General features: G+C 35.3%; 3 protein-coding genes across 3 annotated transcripts; all 3 read right to left on the reverse strand.

Moving 5' to 3' along the window:
- Window positions 1–2,935: 2,935 nt before the first annotated feature.
- Window positions 2,936–4,451, reverse strand: LOC149131462 (uncharacterized). The gene is given in 2 exon segments (XM_089339251.1): window positions 2,936–3,237; window positions 3,239–4,451. Coding segments are annotated over 2 exon segments (1,233 nt in total). The 5' UTR covers window positions 4,315–4,451; the 3' UTR covers window positions 2,936–3,080.
- Window positions 4,452–7,639: 3,188 nt separating this feature from the next.
- On the reverse strand, window positions 7,640–9,987 carry LOC128250483 (uncharacterized). Its single transcript, XM_089339262.1, has one exon. It carries the CDS (start codon window positions 9,985–9,987, stop codon window positions 8,968–8,970), a length of 1,020 nt encoding a protein of 339 aa, XP_089195388.1. The 3' UTR covers window positions 7,640–8,967.
- LOC149131463 (uncharacterized) lies at window positions 7,640–15,046 on the reverse strand. Its single transcript, XM_052975614.2, has 3 exons — window positions 12,797–15,046; window positions 11,205–11,524; window positions 7,640–10,297 (listed from the first exon to the last, which is right to left on the reverse strand). The coding sequence occupies exon 1, from the start codon at window positions 15,044–15,046 to the stop codon at window positions 13,946–13,948; it is 1,101 nt and encodes a 366-aa protein (XP_052831574.2). The 3' UTR covers window positions 7,640–10,297; window positions 11,205–11,524; window positions 12,797–13,945.
- Between the last annotated feature and the right edge of the window lie 3,263 nt (window positions 15,047–18,309).

Genomic DNA, 18,309 nt, shown 5'->3' on the forward strand with positions numbered 1-18,309 from the left:
CAGGATATTTATAAGTCATAACAGTTATCTCTGCTGAGTGAAAAGTTAGTTACTGTACATTCGAAACGTATAGTCCTTTACATAAAAAGGGGTCTTAATTATTCGTCCTGATCTTAGTTTTCCCGTCCTAGAGGCGTTTTGTAACGCGTATTTTCCTCGTTCATGTATTGTTTACAAGTTTTGTTACCTCTATTATTATTATTGTCGTTCAGTTACTCTTCGCCAGTTGCTAATCTGCCTGTATTTTCAGGCGCCGGACTGTGAGCTCCGTTGCGTTGTTAATACATTGCTTCTGTTAGTGTACTGTCGGGATGTGTTTCTTGTTGATTTATTGTTTGTGGATTTTGTTGTTCTGTATCGAAATCTATTTGTGTAGTTAACCCTGGTTGTGTCTGTGTGTTATCTTTGTTCCCTTGATTGAAAGATTGTCCTGCTGGGTCGAGATTCTGTGTCAACACTAGCTATATGATCTTGAAAATGTAAACATTAACTCATAAGGGTTTGTGTTGATAGCTCGACTGAGAACCCCTCACATGGCTCATAGTTCCATGGGAAGGACTGTCAACCATTGTCTATTATCTAGTTGTAGTGAAGTAAGTGCTAGATTTAAGGTCTTCTTGAGGGTACCATTGGTCCTTTCACATTGGCCATTGCCTTCAGGTCAAAAAGGGAGATGTTCCAGCTTTTTTTGTCCCCTTAGTGTGAAGGAAGCCCTGGAGCTTCTTATTATCAAATTCTGTTAGAGTGGATAAAACCTGGTGATCCCAACAATGAAAAGAGGGTGAGCAGATAGGAAATTACTGTTTCGGTACTCATGTCTTTGCATGGGTATGCGAATGGGTGATTTCAGTACTCATCGACTATTATCAGTAAGTAGCGGTATTGTGTAGTTGATTTCACAGGACCAATAAAGTCGATTGAAAGGCACTCCCATTGACTTGATGCCTGTATTAACGGACCCATGAGGGTTGTGTGGAAGTGATGTTTGCATGCATTGCATTTAAAAGTGTCATTTTGCAGATTTCGTTGAAGGAGACTGGCAGGTTCATACTTTACAGCAGTCAAGTAGGCGACTCCCTTTTTGGTGCTACAGTTGTTTGTGAAGGGTTACAAGTATTGTGGAATCTCTTGGGGTTGCACATCCCAATAGCGCATCTGCTGCTTTGATTTGAGTTGCAGGTCTGTAAGAAACTGTATAACTTGGGTCTGAGAGGTTCAAACGCCAGAATATAAGTTTTTCAGTTTTCAATTTCCACATACCATTTTTATTGAAGATAATTGCTACTGTGCGTTGATCAGTAACGATGTTGCAGTAATGAGAAGTGTGTATTAGGTGGCACTATTTGCTTCAACATTCTATGACTGCACAGATTTCTTTCTCGACGTTTGTCTATCTTTGAAAGGAACCATAAATAGAAAGCCACTGGAACTTCCTTGTCATGATAGCATCCCTCCCAAAGCTAGAACAGCAGCATCTGTTTTTCCTGAATGGATAGAATTGAGTTGCAGTAAAGTGATGAAATCACTTGTCTAATATTTCTGGTTTTACATTTTTATTACAAATAATATTAACACTGACCAATTTGAGGGAGGTTCCTACTTTTTCTTTACGCCAATGAAATAATTACTACCATTCTAACACTGGTGCGTTATAATTCTGTTATTATTATTACCTAAAAACAAGCAAGGAATGCAATGAAGAAGATCTTCAGTTTTAAATCTGAAAGTGTAGCCTGCATCGTGTCTGTATGAAAAGATACTCGCTCCTCTGCTACACATTGCAAAGTGAAAGAAATTGGAATACAATGATTACGTAATGCACTTTATATTACTTTATTCACAATTTCATACACATTACTTTCTCTCTTCGATTTAGCCTCTTTTGCACTCCAATTTTTCTTTCTTTTTCTCAATGATACATCAGTAGAACTTGTACGACTCTCTCTCCGTCTCAATTCATATCTCTTTGCTACTCTGTCCTTTTTATATCCTGACAGATGACCACTTACCTTTAGAATGTATCTCAGATGTTTTCTGTTTGGCTTACACTTTTCGAAAATTTAAAATTACATGAAACTTTAAAAATTTGGTATATGGATGTAATTCTTCATGCTGAATCCAATATTCTTATTCAGATGTTTAAAGTTTGATTATTTTAAGTCAATCAGAAAACAGGATTTAGAAGCTAGCATTTTATGCAAGATGACAAAACATTCAATGATGGAAGTTTTAATGAATAAAGTCATGGGTAAAGTTGGAACTGTTATGAATTTTTTATTGTTTTTTTTTAATGAAAATTTACCAAAAATAGAAACTGAACATTAAATTACAAAAACACAAACTGTAGTTCAGTTCAGGAAGACAATACATATTTTGTAGCAAAAATTCAAATGTGGAGTTTGTGAAATAAATTAAAATTTTCATATCTCCTGCACCACATACAAGGTCTGTAAAAAAGGTAATGAGACTAATGTCATAGCATTTGATGTGGCACCACTGTGGGGTGCCCCTTCACAGTGTTGCCACACCAATGCCCCAATGTAATAAATACGCCAATGAATGTAGTTTTCAATTGGTTAAAATTACCTAAAATTTGCAAACTTTAAAAGCTATTAACTTTTCATTTATTAATTTATGGCAAAAATGATTTTCATTTCCATAATCAGTATACAAAAGTACACCAATACACCTACAATGTTAGAGTTTCTTTCATGGTTGAATACACTTGTCACATAGGATATTTCCATTCGATGATTTTTTTATGTTTGTAGAAAATAGAAGGCAGCAATTGGTTTTAAACAATTTCATTGAACAAATTAGTCTTTTTTTTTTGTTGTTGGTTATTAGAGTAATTTTCTGAGCATCTGAAAGTACCAATACTCAGAAATTTATGAACCTAATGAAAAACTTACCACAGGTATCACAGGTATGGTTTATCTGCTGTATGAGTGTGTTTGTGAGTCATGAGGTTACCTTTCTGAGAGAAGGATTTACCACAAACATTAATTTGCTCATCAAAAATCAAGTATTCCATGTATTGAAATTTATTCACTGCAAGCCACATTAAGCCACTCATGAAGTCATTGTGCTGCATAAATATATACATAGCTACATAAGTGAGTATTTTGAGAGAACAATTTACCACATATGTCACAGAGGTAGGGCTTCTCTCCAGAGTTAAAACATTTGTCAGTAGTTAAGTCACCATTGTCAAAGAATAATTGACCACAAATTTTAGTGATGTGGTTTCTCTCTTGTGTGACTACGTTTGTGATTAGTTAAGTGATGCTTGAGAGAGAATGATTTACCACAGGTATCACAGTGGTATGGTTTATCTCCTGTATGAGTGTGTCTGTGAGTAATGAGATTACCTTTCTGAGAGAATGATTTACCACAAATATCACAGGGAAATGGTTTCTCTCCTGAATGAATACGTTTGTGAGTAGTTAAGTCACCATTTTGAGGGAATGATTTACCACAAATATCACAGTGATATGGTTTATCTCCTGTGTGACTACGTTTGTGAGTAATTAAGTGACTGTTCAGAGAGAATAATTTACCACAGATATCACAGTGATATGGTGTCCACCCTGTATGAATACGTTTATGAGTGGTGAAGTAACTAAATCCCGAGAATGTTTTCCCACAAACTTCACAGTGATATGTCTTCTCTCCAGTATGAAATTGCATGTGAGTAATGCGGTGACCTTTTTGAGAGAACGATTTACCACAAATATCACAGGGAAATGGTTTCTCACCTGAATGAATACGTTTGTGAGTAATTAAGTCACCATTTTGAGGGAATGATTTACCACAAATATCACAGTGATATGGTTTATCTCCTGTGTGACTACGTTTGTGAGTAGTTAAGTGACTGTTCTGAGAGAATAATTTACCACAGATATCACAGTGATATGGTTTATCTCCTGTATGAATGTGTTTATGTGTTGCTAAGTGACTGTTCTGAGAGAATGATTTACCACAGATATCACAGTGATATGGTTTATCTCCTGTGTGACTACGTTTGTGTGTCGTTAAGTGACTGTTCTGAGAGAATGATTTACCACAGATATCACAGTGATATGGTTTATCACCTGAATGAATGTGTTTGTGTGTTGTTAAGTGATGATTTCTTGAGAATGATTTACCACAGATATCACAATGATATGGTTTCTCTCCTGTATCACAGCTATACACATCCTCTCCCGTATATAATGTTTTATCTTCTTGTTTTTTTACACCAACAGAGAATCCCATACTTGTAGACTGTGTCTTACGTATAACTTTGTTCTCACATAGTTTGTCTTCCATCATGTTTCATCTCTCACCTCAACAGAGATGTTTTCCTTCTTTTAATTCTTAAATGTTTATTCCCAACAAATATTCTTTGTTGCTATAGTTTCAACAAATGTAATTTTTGTTGATATTTGAAGATACTCTATACTCAGATTATTTTATGCCAATGTCATCTGATATTTCTGAAATAAGAAAGAAAGAATATGCAAATAAACAGTAGACATTGAACAGTGAACATTTCTTCTACATTAATACACTGTGTAGATATAAACTTTTACCTTGGCAATGGAACCCAATCCTTTCTCCATACGTTAGAGCCAGTGGCAGTCCCAACCTTTCGTATGCCAGTTTCAGTCTGTCCACAAGAGGTAGTAGCCTAATGCAACAATGAAAATGCTTCAACAGACACTGAGTGAAACTTTCACAGCAATCTTTTGTTTCAAACAAATGTGTAATTTGCATATAAACGTACAAAAAGTACATGTTCATGCGTTCACACCTATGTATGCATGACTGCACACATACGCGTATGAGCATATACATCAATATTGAAGTTTGTGTCTCATAAAACCTGGAGAAAACCCAACTCCCACTGACCTAAATTCCTGCTAAAGTTCCCATTCTTTTCTTTTTCTTAATCCCTTAACCCTTTTCACACAAATCTGCCCAAAACTGCCCCTGGTTCTATGATATAAATTTACTGCTTTAAAATGATCTAAATTGAAACTTTCCACCAAAATTTCATGTTAATTTATGTTCCAAACACGTTTAAGTTCACATGCACAAGTACTGATGATGTATCAGACGTTGGTGGAATGGAAAATCAAAGTCGATTTCTGACTGACAACATTAAAATCAGTTTATATTTGCGATGTTCGACAAAAGTGGTCAAGGTTATATTATAAAAAGAAACGCAAATTGTAACTATACAATTAATTGAAGTGACCTTAAAAAATACAAATTTATTAAGATACGGGGAGATAACGATAACTGAACTGAAGTATGCAAAGGAAAACAGTGAAAGTATTAAGACAACGATAGGCAATCAACTCACTTATATAAGTCACAGCCGACTCGTATGGGAGTTAAAAGATCGTTACTTTAGGAAAATTACTTCTCTTCCTCAGTCTTTCCTTTATCTTTGAACACATCAAAACAAACAGAACATGACACGATCTATACAATGTAAATGTTGTTTCTATTAATGCTACTTACATAATATAGATCCAATGACGAAGATGTCACAATAGATTCGAGTAATCACAACTCAGACAGGACAATTTCAGCTTCGACATAACTTTTATATTTTACAACAAACCTTCATTTAGATTTTCACATCGACATAATAAAGGATGTCGATGGCTAATTAACAATCACGTATGAATTAACGTGTTTAATTAATTAATTTGGTCAGTTGGCAGAAGCGAAAAATCCTCTGCAGTATTACTTCCGGCTTCTCACGCTCTGAAATCGATAAAATAAAGTAGCCGTGTGTCATAAACCAGTTCAAAGAAGGCTTTTATTCAGACTTTCTTTCTGCTCGCCATCGAATTCGTTCATCATTGACGACCAAAGATTAAAACGCGTCTTTTTATATTAAGTAAAGACAGCATCCATCTATGAACGTCATTCGACTCTAAGCCGCATTTTCGTACTCAATACAAAAGAAGATATCTATTATTTACTATTGTAGAAAGGAATTAATCTGAGGATATTATAATTCATAACAGTCATATCTGCTGAATGCAAAGTTAGTCACGGTGCATTCAAAACCTATAGTCCTTTAGATAAAAAAAGGTGTCTTAATTATTCATCCTGATCTTAGTGTTCTCGTCTCTTTTCGTCCTTGAATAATAGATGTTTTCTCATGCGTATTATTCTCGATCAGGTATTTTTCGCAAGTTTTCTTACCTGTATTATTCCGTTCAGATACTCTTTGCCAGTTGTTAATCTGTCTGTGATTTCAGGTGTCGGACTGTGAGCTTCGTTTCTTTGTTGATACAATTGTGGAAACTACCTGTTATTTTGCGGGCTGAGATTCGAAACCGAATCTAATTCTCGGTCGCACGATCTACCACTGGCCGAACAGGCACCAAGGACATTTTTTTGTCCTGTCCGAAAGTGATGGATAGGTTTCCACTCGAGTTTGTTGCATGTAGAGCAAGTGAGTGTCATTTTGTAGATTTCATCCTTTACAGTAGTGAAGTAGGTGGGTCACTCATGGGTGGCACAGTTGGTGGTGTGGTTGGAAGGGCATCCAGCTGTAGAAATTTTGCCAGATCAGATTGGAACCTGGTGCAGCCCTCAGTGATACCGTCCTACCCACATCAGCGAGGAAAGCAGATGTTAAACGACGACAATGTCGATGATGGTCAAGCCTGGAACACTTTGACCACAGACCTGCTTGATCAGGACTGATATGGTGACTAAATTACGACCACTATTGCTGTTGCTACAGCAATGAGTTTATTCTTTTATTGTGGCCATGCTGGAGCACTGCCTTGAAGGATTTTAGTCAAACAAATCAAACCCAGGACTTATTTTTTAAGCCTAGTACTTATTGTACCGGTTGCTTGTGCTGAACCGCTAAGTTACTGGGACATAGATGGGCGGGGGACAACCACAAGCATATAGATATATACATGGGCTTCTTTCAGTTTCCATCTACCAAATCCACTCACAAGGTTCTTGGTCAGTCTGAGGCTATAGAAGAAGATACTTGCCCAAGGTGGCCTGCAATAGGACTGAACAAAGAACCATGTGGTTGGGAAGCAAGCTTCTTACCACACAGCCATACCTGTCCATTAATTTTAGACGAGAGTCACATTTTACCTGGTAGATGGACAGGTTACAGCAACATAAAACAAATATCTGTTAGGTATACAGACACAGTCCATCAAAGACACAATCGTAAAAATGTAGACAACACTGCTTTATCAACTTTAAATAGGGATCACCTACAGAAATGTCAAAGCCATGAATAAACTACCCGTGTAGGTTGTTAGCTATCAGGACAGCGTATCCTTCGAAAATTCCTGAAATTTGTCATCACTACTCTTCACATGTCCAAGCACTCTTTCCTCCTTACCACTCTTACTGTTCATTTTTGTCTCTTTGGGCTTCGATTGTCATTGCTGTCTGTCTTTACCCGACTGTTGCTATTCTCTGGACCCTTTTTCTACCCTTTTCCAACAAGTTGTAATACACTTAAGCCCTGTATACACGGCTTAAACTCATGTTTAAATAATGAAAACGCATAAAACCTGGTAACTATAATAAACAACAAAGTTTGAAATTAGCAAATAATCTAATTGAAACAATAACAACATGACAAATCGACAAGTTTATTTCCATGATTGTAATAATATTTATTCATGTATGTAGTTGAACTTTCATTTTTCTGAACAATTTTGATACTAATTTCTTAATGGTCAAGGAAGAATATATTTTTGACCTTCTGCTTAAGCCAACTTGTCCATTTCATATAAAAGTTTATGTCTAAATGTATGAATCCAATCAAGACTTAACATTTAAACCAGAATATATGTAAAATGCACAAAGCAATGTATAACCAAGTCATGAATGGATGCAATACACACACAATAAACATTTGATGGAACATGTAACACAAAATCAATGTTTAACTATTTTCTCAGTTATTTTTACAAATTTTAAGAATATTGCAAAGTAGGTTTATTCACACAATTACAAGATTGTTAAAGAGAAAAAGAACAAAAAAATTATTTAGCAATATTTATGAATAAAAGGCAGTGAGCTGGCAGAGCTGTTGGCACGCTGGGCCAAATGTTTAGTGGCATTTCATCCGTCTTTACATTCGGAGTTCAACTTTGCCTTTCATCCTTTCGGGGTCGATAAATTAAGTACCAGTCGCATACTGGTTCGTTCTAATCGCCTGGGCCCCCTCCCCCAAAATTTCAGGCCTTGTGCCAAGAATAGAAAAGAATAGTTATGAATAAAAATTGTTCTCAGTTCAAATTCCACTAACATCGACCTTACATTTCGTCCTTTCAGGGTCAATATAGTAAGTACCAGTCATGTACTGGGTGAATGCAATGAACTTACCCCTCCCCTGAACTTGCTGGCCTTGTGTCAAAATTTGAAATCAATATTTATGAATAAAAATTACAAGGGTGAGCTGGCAAAATGTTTAGTGTCATTTTGGCCATCTTTACATTCCGAGTTCAAATTTCATCGAGGTCAACTGTGTCTTTTATCCTGTTTGGGAGGTGGGGGGGTCAAACTAGTTACCAGTTGAAATGTAATCCACTTACCCCTCCCCCAAACTTTCTGGCCTTGTGCCAATATTTGAAATCAATATCTATGAATAAAATATCACCAAGTCAAGCAATGCTAAGTATCGATGTTTATGACAGTTTAGAATTTCCTGTGGGGCATATTTACGGCCCATTGAGAAGATTACTAAATTACCAAACAGAAAAGTTATCTTATATTGGCATCAGAACATAGAACTGGAAGAAACTCTGCCAAGCATTTTTGGTCCAGTTATGATTCTGCCAGCTAATTGCCTTTATAACCACTAGTTATATCAACAAAGAAAATTTAGTAGTATGTATATATATATCAACCAAAATTCAGTAGTATGTAGGCTGCACTATATTTACTTCGACATGAATTTTGATATTGATAGAATTATTTTTCTGCATGAATACCTTTATGTGTAGTTAAGTGCCTTTTTTGAGAGAAGGATTTGCCACAGATATCACAGTGATGTGGTCTCTCTCCTGTATGAACACGTATATGTTTAGTTAAGTGACTACTTACAGAGAATGATTTACCACAGACATCACAGGTATATGGTTTCTCTCCGGTATGAATACGCTTGTGTGTAGTTAATTCCCCATTTTGAGAGAATGATTTATCACAAATATCACATTGATATGGTTTCTCTCCTGTATGAATAAGTTTGTGAGCAGTTAATTCACCATTTTGGGAGAATGATTTACCACAGATATCACAGTGATATGGCTTCTCTCCTGTATGGGTGCGTTTGTGTCTTGTTAATGTGCAATTCTTAGGGAATGATTTACCACAAACATCACAGCAAAATGGTTTCTCTCCTGTATGAATACGTTTGTGAGTAGTTAAGTAACTACTTCCTGAGAATGACTTACCACAGATATCACAGTGATATGGTTTTTCTCCAGTATGAATGCGTTTGTGGGTAGTTAAATCACTACTTCCAGTGAAGGATTTACCACACACATCGCAAAGATACGGCCTCTCTCCTGTATGAATACGTTTGTGTTTAGTTAAATGGCTACTTACAGAGAATGATTTACCACAGATATCACAGTGATTTGGTTTCTCATCTGTATGAATCCGTTTGTGAGTAGTCAAGTGACTACTTACGGAGAATGACTTATCACAAATATCACAAATGTAAGGCCTCTCTCCTGTGTGAATACGTTTATGTGTAATTAAGTTTGCAACTTGAGAGAATGATTTACTGCAGATGTCACAGTGATATGGTTTCTCTCCTGTATGAATGCGTTTGTGAGTATTCAGGTTACCTTTTTGAGAAAATGTCTTTTTACAGATATCACAGTCGTATAACATTTTTACTTTCTCTTTCTTTCCATCATCAAGATCAGGAATCCTTTTAGACTGTGTTTCACATTTAATTTTCTTCTCACACAATTCATTTTCCATAATTTTTCTTTTAATTTTTATATTTTCTTCCTGACAAATATTTCTTGTGTGCTATGCTTCCATAAACATTGTTCTCTGTCAATATTTGTAGAGGCTGCAAACTCTTTTTTAATTATTTAGAATCCACAATCATCCTATTATATATAGTTAAGTGGGGAAATTTTACCAATAATCTCAGTGCAAATATTTCACAGTAATTCAGCTGAAGATTTATTGTTGTTGTGTATGGCAGTTCTTGAGTCTTAAAAATGATAAATATTGATGGGTCCGACGTGAAACAATCTCTCTTGGGCCTATGTCATCTGATATTCTGAAAGAAAAGAGAACAAAATAGAAAATATAGAGGAATCTTAAGAAGCAGACATTCGATATTGGACAACCCCGAGTGGGGAACGGTTCGCAAAAATAAACCCCAATTGTTTACCAAAAAAATTTCCTATGTCCTCAGAATCTACATAGTTCGAAGTATATTTGTAGAGAATTTCATAAAAAAAAATATCCACTTTCTTGAAAGTTAAGATGAATTGAAGTGGACGCCGCTGAATTTTCCGAAATTCCTAACCCCACCCCGTCCTAAAACCCTTTCCCAAAAAATTTTTGTATATTCGGAATCTACATGATATAACACATATTCGGAGAAACATTTCGTTAAAAAATATCCATTTTTCTGAAAGTTATGATCATCCAAAGTAGATGTGGGGGGGGGGTAGAAATCTGGGTTATTATCTAGATCCACATCTAGATATTAACCGAAATCTGTAGTTACGGTACTCATAATCTTTGCTTTTTAAAAAGGGAATTCCAAATAATTAAAAAAAAAAAAAGAATCCAAGGAATTAGGGGACATAAATTATAACCTGTTTTTTTTTCTTTTACACCTTCAAAATTGTCAGCATTACTGAAAACCGGAATGGACAAAATACATAAAGCACTTTGCGTTGATAAGATATGGGGGGGGGGGGGTAACGATCATTGAAACGGAGTGTGGAAAGGAAAATAGTGGAAGTATTAAGACAACAATAGTTCATGTCAGGTAAAGCAAGTTTTTCAACTCCGATTACATATGTGACAACCTACCGGATGAGGATGAAGACAACATCGTTGCTTTAGGAAAAGTTCTCCTTTACTTCACGTTTTTATCCAAACAAACAGATGTAGTAGAAAGAGGACACAACTTATACAATGTAGATGTTGTTGTATCTGTTAATAATACTTACATATTAATACAGAGCCAATGACGAAGATGTCACGATAGATTCAAGTAGTCACAACTCAGAATGGACAATGACAGCTTCAACACAACTTCTATATTTTATAACAAATCTTCATTTAGATTTTCATATCGTCGTAAAGAATGTTGTAGCGATTTCTTTCCGCAGTTAATTAGCAATAAATTATTTTGGAAGTGTTAAGTCTTTAAATACATCCACGTTTCCTTCAAATAGATTTTATCTTCTAAAAGATGTGGATTTGATTAATTCTTAATCCTCCCTCTGTTCGTCCTTCACCAAATACCATATTTTTCGATTTCAGCAGCCTAAAAAAAAAAATGTATTTAGCTGGTGTTTATATTTCTAGAATTATTTCCGTCCGTTTTTAATTTCGAATTCAGTTTCAATTATGAAACTAAAAATAAATCAACCTTTAACATAAATATTAAATGACTGCTAGAAATTCTAATGTTATCCGTCGGGTAGAAATATTTCACGTTCTGAGTTCAAATTCCGCCGAGGTTGACTTTGCCTTTCATCCTTTCGGGATCGATAAATTAAGTACCAGTCGCGTACTGCGGTCGACCTAATCGACTGGCTCCACTCCCCCACCCCACAAATTTCGGGCCTTGTGAAGAATATTTCTCTGTAAAGTCTTCTTCAGTTAATGAATCCTTATTTCATACAATTTCGTTCACGTCTCCCAATATATCTGCAATCGTTAAACAATCGAGGATTTTGGATATTTCAATGAAGAATTACAGACACAAATATTCGTCAACAAACAACACAAAAATAATTCGTTTTTTGCGTAAAATGGAAAACTCGCCGATGTACGGGGAGTATATATTGATTTTTATTTTTGCTGAAGTAATGAAATTGATCGACTGAAAATTAGCCACAGTCTCGGATTACTGCAACCTGTTATAAGGAAGTAAATAACTGATATTTTTCGTCCCTCTATGTTGGTTTTACCTAAGCATTTGCGGCAAATAAGAGAATAAATTATTATTATTATTATTATTGTCGACGTGTTGAGACCTTTTTTTTTCTTTTAGCTCCGTGAGTAATTCGTGTTAGCCGTTTTGTCGTAAAAAATTTGTTGAACTCCCGTTTTTGTTATTAAATTCAGTTTCTAAGGAAACTGCCCTCCTTGGGAGTTAATTTTTGTTGGAAAACCCATCCTTTTGGGGGCTAAATTCACATTGTATTCGAAAATTTTTCGAGATAAAGAAAAATGGCGAGTGAGAGCGGGAGGTTGAACAGCCAGTTCAACGAAAACTTCCTCGCCCTCACCACCGCTACTGTTCCTACACAGGAAAAGGAAAAGAGCACGGGCTACTAACCCCTAGATTCCGAGTTCGATTCCAAGCAGTGACCTGAATAATAATAATAATAATTAATTCGTTTTATTGGCCACAAGGGCTAATATCAATTAAAAACATGTAAGGACGAAGGTTACAAAAGGTTTTGTCCGAAAAGGTAGAAACGTTCGTCTAAACAGAGGAAGAAAACAGAGAAAGATATAACAAATAAATAGATAAATAAATAAATAGAACTCCCAAAGGGGGAATAATAATAATAATATTGAAATATACCTTAGGAATGAGAACCCAGGTTTGAAATTTCCCCAAGACACTTGATGAAGGCTGGAGGGTATATCAGCTGAAACATTGTGTTAACAACAAACAAGATGAGGACAAATATCCGTCAAATGTAAATAATCCCCTCTTGATGTCAACTTGTCCAACTTTCCTCCCACCTGCTCTCAAAACTATCTTCCAGTTCCTCATACTGTTTTTGAATATGAAGAACATATTTTTAGCTGCCCAAGCCATCTCTAGGCATTTTAGAATCCATGAGTGAGGAACCATATCATATATCTTCTTGTAGTCAATTCAAGCCATTGATAAGCTTGTCAAACTTCTCCAACAGTTCCTCAAAATTGTCTTTTCTATTAGTAACAAATCCTTTGTTTCTCGTGATCCCTTCCTGCAGCCTTTCTGTTCATCTAGCAGTTCATTTCTTTCAATATGGTCATACAATTTCTTTCCTGTTATCCCAGTTACAAGCACCCGCATCATCGATAAGCAAGCAGTCAGATGATAGTTACCAGTTACAGCACCCCTGACTGGGTTCTTCTTTTGACCATCCATTCTAGTACAGTATCTTAGTGTACACAGCCTTGCAGTAGATTTTGTAGTTGAGGATGTAAATTCGTTGAACCCTTGGTTGTGTCAGGACAAGTTTTGGTTAAATGTTGTACATTTAGAATAACAGGAGAATAATTTAAGAGCAAAACCACATTTATTTCAATTTCAGGTAATTAAGAATATTTACAAAGAATAACAAGGTCAGATCTCAAGATCCTGGGCCCCACAATTGAGTTTGTATGTAGGTAAAGGATAATATAATGACAACGCTTCACCACAGATATTGCAGTAATATCGTTTTGCTCCTGTATGAAGACTTTTGTGCCTACATAAACTTCATGCGGTCCTCTGATTTACGAGTTCCTATCAAACTGTCCAACCTATGCCAGCATGGAACAATGATGATGAAAGAGTTTGTGTTCAGTTAACTTACTCCTGTATGAACATGTTTATGACAGTTGAGTGACTGTTTTGAGAAAAGAATTTTCCACAGGTATCACACAGATTTAGCTTGCATCCATTATGAATGCATTTGTGACTAGTTAAGAGACTTTCATGGCTGAGAGAATGATTTACCAGACACAGTGATGTGGTTTATCTCTTGTGTGATTGTTTGTGAGTAATCAAGTTGCCTTGCTGAGCAAATGATTTACCACAGATATCACAGTGATATGGCTTCTTTCCCGTATGTGTGCGTATGTGAATTGTTAAGTTAACATTTTGAGGAAATGATTTACCACAGATTTCACACAGATAAGGTTTTTCTCCTGTGTGAATTTGTTTGTGTGTACTTAAGTGATGATTTGCAGAGAAGGACTTACCACAGACATCACAGTGAAATGGTCTCTGTCCTGTGTGAAAGCGTCTGTGTCTAGTGAGGTAACCTTTTTGAGAGAATGATTTATCACAGATATCACAATGATATGGCTTCTTTCCTGTATGATAGACGTTGTGTGCAGCTAAGTGATGCTTCAGAGAGAATGATTTACCACAGATATCACAATGAAATGGTTTCTCTCCTCTATGAATATGCTTGTGCTCCATTAACTCACCATGTCCAGAAAATAGTTTACCACAAATATCACAATTATAGATTTTATCTCTTGTATGAATGTGTTTGTGAGTAATTAAGTTGCCATTTTGAGAAAATGATTCACCACAAATTTCACAGTGATATGGCTTTTCTCCGGTATGAGTACGTATGTGGGTAGTTAAGTTACCACTTTGAGAAAATGACTTACCACAAATAACACAGTGAAATGGTTTTTCTCCAGTGTGAATTTGCTTGTGTGTAGCTAAGAGATTATTTAGAGAGAATGATTTACCACAGACATCACACTGATATGGTTTCTCTCCTGTGTGAAAGCGTGTATGTCTAGCTAGGTTACCTTTCTGAGAGAATGATTTACCACAGATTTCACAGTGAAATGGTTTCTCTCCCGTATGAAAAAGTTTGTGTGTAATTAGGTGATGCTTTAGAGAAAATGATTTACTACAGATATCACATTGATATGGTTTCTCTCCTGTATGAATGCGTTTGTGAGTAGTTAAGTTACACTTTTGAGAGAATGACTTCTGACAGATATCACACTGATAGAATGTCTTTCCTTTCTCTTCCTGTATATCCTCAGGGAAATCAATAATTTCAGACTCTGCTTCACATTTAATCTTTTTCTCACACAATTCGTCTTCCATTCTTGTTTCTCTCTTACCACAATAAATATAAAAGTTCTTCTTCCCTTTATTTATATATTTTATTCCTATTTCTTTGGCTATATTTCTATCAACTGTGATTTTTGTCAATATTTGAAGATGCTGCAAAATCCTTTGTAAATCAGCTTTAATTTCAATATCAAATTATTATAATACAAATTCCAGTCTGTGAATTGGAGAGCATTTTGTATAAAATTTCTGTTCAAAGCCAATATTTCACAGTAATTCTACCATTGATTTAGATGATGAAGGTTTATATCTGTTGTGTATGACGTCTTTTTGTCTCTAAAAGATGATAAATATTGATGGATCTCAGGCAAATAATATTCTTTTATACCAATGTCATTTGATATTCTGAAAGAAAAGAGAACAAAATATAAAATATCAAGGATATTTAAAGTGAAGACATTCAACAATGGACATTTTATTTATAAGTTCTGCACAAAACCCTCTGAGTTCGGAGGTTGATCACCAGTCAACAATCAACCATGGTTATATTTACGACGACCAGCAAACCGACCTTAGTCAATCTGTATAGAATTTTCCTGTGTGCCAATCATTTGACACCTTGTTTGGTGTGATATTATCACGCTACAAACTGCATGACACATATTCTAAAATTCCACACACACTTAATCTGCTATTAATCTTCTCATTTAAATCGGATTAGTGGAAAAACTTCCTTCCAGAACTGATCAATATGCTTGGCACCCTTTTTTCGGACATCCCAATATTGGCCGGAATTCTCCCGTTCTATCCATCTTGCATTCATGTTCTGCATTTATGACGAGGAGGTACATTTCCTACCTGGTCAAAAAGATTGTGCTCTCTCAAAAAGAACACTGCTTCATCTTCACTTAAGATCATTTTGTAAAAGTCTCTGGCTAGCATGGTGCTAGTGTGAACAACTAAATGGGCTGGAATTAAGGGCTGAAGGCCGTCAATGGGTTGTTTGGTAGAGTGCCTTACGATAGGTGCAACAAGCAAGGTGGATATCATACTATAGTAACACCGATTTTTCTTTGCCCAGTGGAGAATGTAGATAATCGTACTGAATACCCAAGTTGCGAAGACATCCTTCACTTCCTCAAAAGGAAATCAACGTAACACAAAGTAAATATAATATCAAAGTCTGAGAAAACAAATACGAAATCACAAATAAAAACAAGAATCAATGTAAAAAGTTGATGTTTAGTCAATTTGTTAGTGTTTCACATGACATTTCTGTTGCTTGTTTCTCGTATATCATAATAGATTGTATCTTTATCCACGAGGAATCTACAACTGTCCCATAGAGATTACAGGATTTGCTGTTTGTGAATAAAACACTAAAATATATTGGAATGGAACAGCTTAGTACTTCAAACAGAAGTTTGGGGAAAGTTTTATTAGCAATTTTAATAGCTTTTTTTTTTTTAATTGGGAATCAATTTTGTTCGCTGTAATTATCAGCTGGACTATCGATAATTATCATCGATCTTTGAGTATCAACATCAAAATCGCTTTAAATTTGAGATGTTGCATAAAAGTTGTCAAATTTATTTGTTAAGAATAAAGATAAACGGTGACTAAACAATGTCTAGAAGTGACAATAAGAAATACAGACTTTCTTTTTGTATTAATATTAAGATATGGGGGAATAACGATAATTGAAATGCAGAGTGGGAAGAAAATCAGTGTAAATATTAAGACAACAATAAGTAGTATCAATTAAAGCAAGTTTATCAACTCACTTCTATTACATATGTGACAGCCGACCCGTTTGAGGATTAAGACAACATCGTTACTTTAAGGAAAATTTCTTCACTTTCTTTGAACACATCAAAACAAACAGATGTAGTAGGAAAAATGATACGACTTATACAATGTAGATGATGTTTCTATTAGTAATACTTACATATTAATACAGAGCCAATGACGAAGATGTCGCATTATATATAAAGAGTCACAACTCAGACTGGACAGCACATCTACATTTTACAATAAACCTTCATTAGACTTTCACATCAACATAATAAAGATTGCTGTAGCTATTTCTTTCCGCCGTTAATTAGCAACCATCTATTAATTAACCTCTATATTTAATTAATTTGTTCAGTTGGCAGAATCGTTGAGCAGCGAAGAAAATTCTCCGCAATATTACTTCCGTCTCTTCATTTTCAAATCCAAACCAGATCAGTTTTGTCTTTCTTCCTTTCAGAATAGATAAAATCGAGTTCCAGTAAAGTGCTGGAGTCGGTATGATCCAATAATGACCTTCCCTAATATTTCAGGTTTTGCGTTTTTATTAGGAATAATAACACTGAGCACCGTGAGGAAGGTACCTATTATTTCTTTTCACCGCTTAAATAATTAGTACCATCCTTGCATTGGTGTGCTTATAATTATTTCCATTTGACGTAAAAATAATCATGATAATTAAGATGATCTCCAATTTTAGGTCGATCATATACATACATACACATACCTGCACACATACATACATACATATATATATATATATATATATATATATAACCAATGTTAAATCTCTGAACGAGGTATTAACAGTAACTGCACGTGAACGTGAAGTATATTTGCCACTTAAATGTGGCTAAACCCTAAGGGTGAATGTTACTGTTGCTTTTAGCCCCAGGAGAACATCTCCTCCAGCTGTCTATTGACACACTTTCTGTGCCCTGTCTGTATTTGCAAAGGGAAGTCATCCTTCCTATCTTGATCTGTGATACGTATGGACTCGAGTTTCTGGGTATTTACCCGTCCTCAGCATACGACTTCCCTTTGCAAATATAGACAGGACACATGTGTGTCAATAGCCAGCTGGAAGAGATGTTCTCCTGGGGCTAAATGCAACAGTAACATTCACCCTTAGGGTTTAGCCACATTTAAGTGGCAAATATACTTCACGTACATATATATATATATATATATACATTTATATATAATTATATGAATTTATTTTCTCTTAGTTAACAATTAACTCTGACAAAATAAATTGGTTAATAGTTACCAGGGTAGCAAAGTTCACAAAATAATTTTGGTGTAACTCCTGTTTACGAGGTAGAAACTCCCTGTTAGTTTGAGGTATTTTGAATAAATATAAGATTAAATAAATGGAGTTATATGCATGTGTTAAATGATTTCTTTTATTTCTGACATATATTTCGAAGATTACAATTGGTTCATTCCAAAGGAATGAGTGATGTTGAGATAGATTTTTTTCTAATTCACTGCGCATATAACAA

Source organism: Octopus bimaculoides, chromosome 21 (assembly GCF_046866305.1).
Source record: "Octopus bimaculoides isolate indiv1 chromosome 21, ASM4686630v1, whole genome shotgun sequence".
Taxonomy (NCBI): domain Eukaryota; kingdom Metazoa; phylum Mollusca; class Cephalopoda; order Octopoda; family Octopodidae; genus Octopus; species Octopus bimaculoides.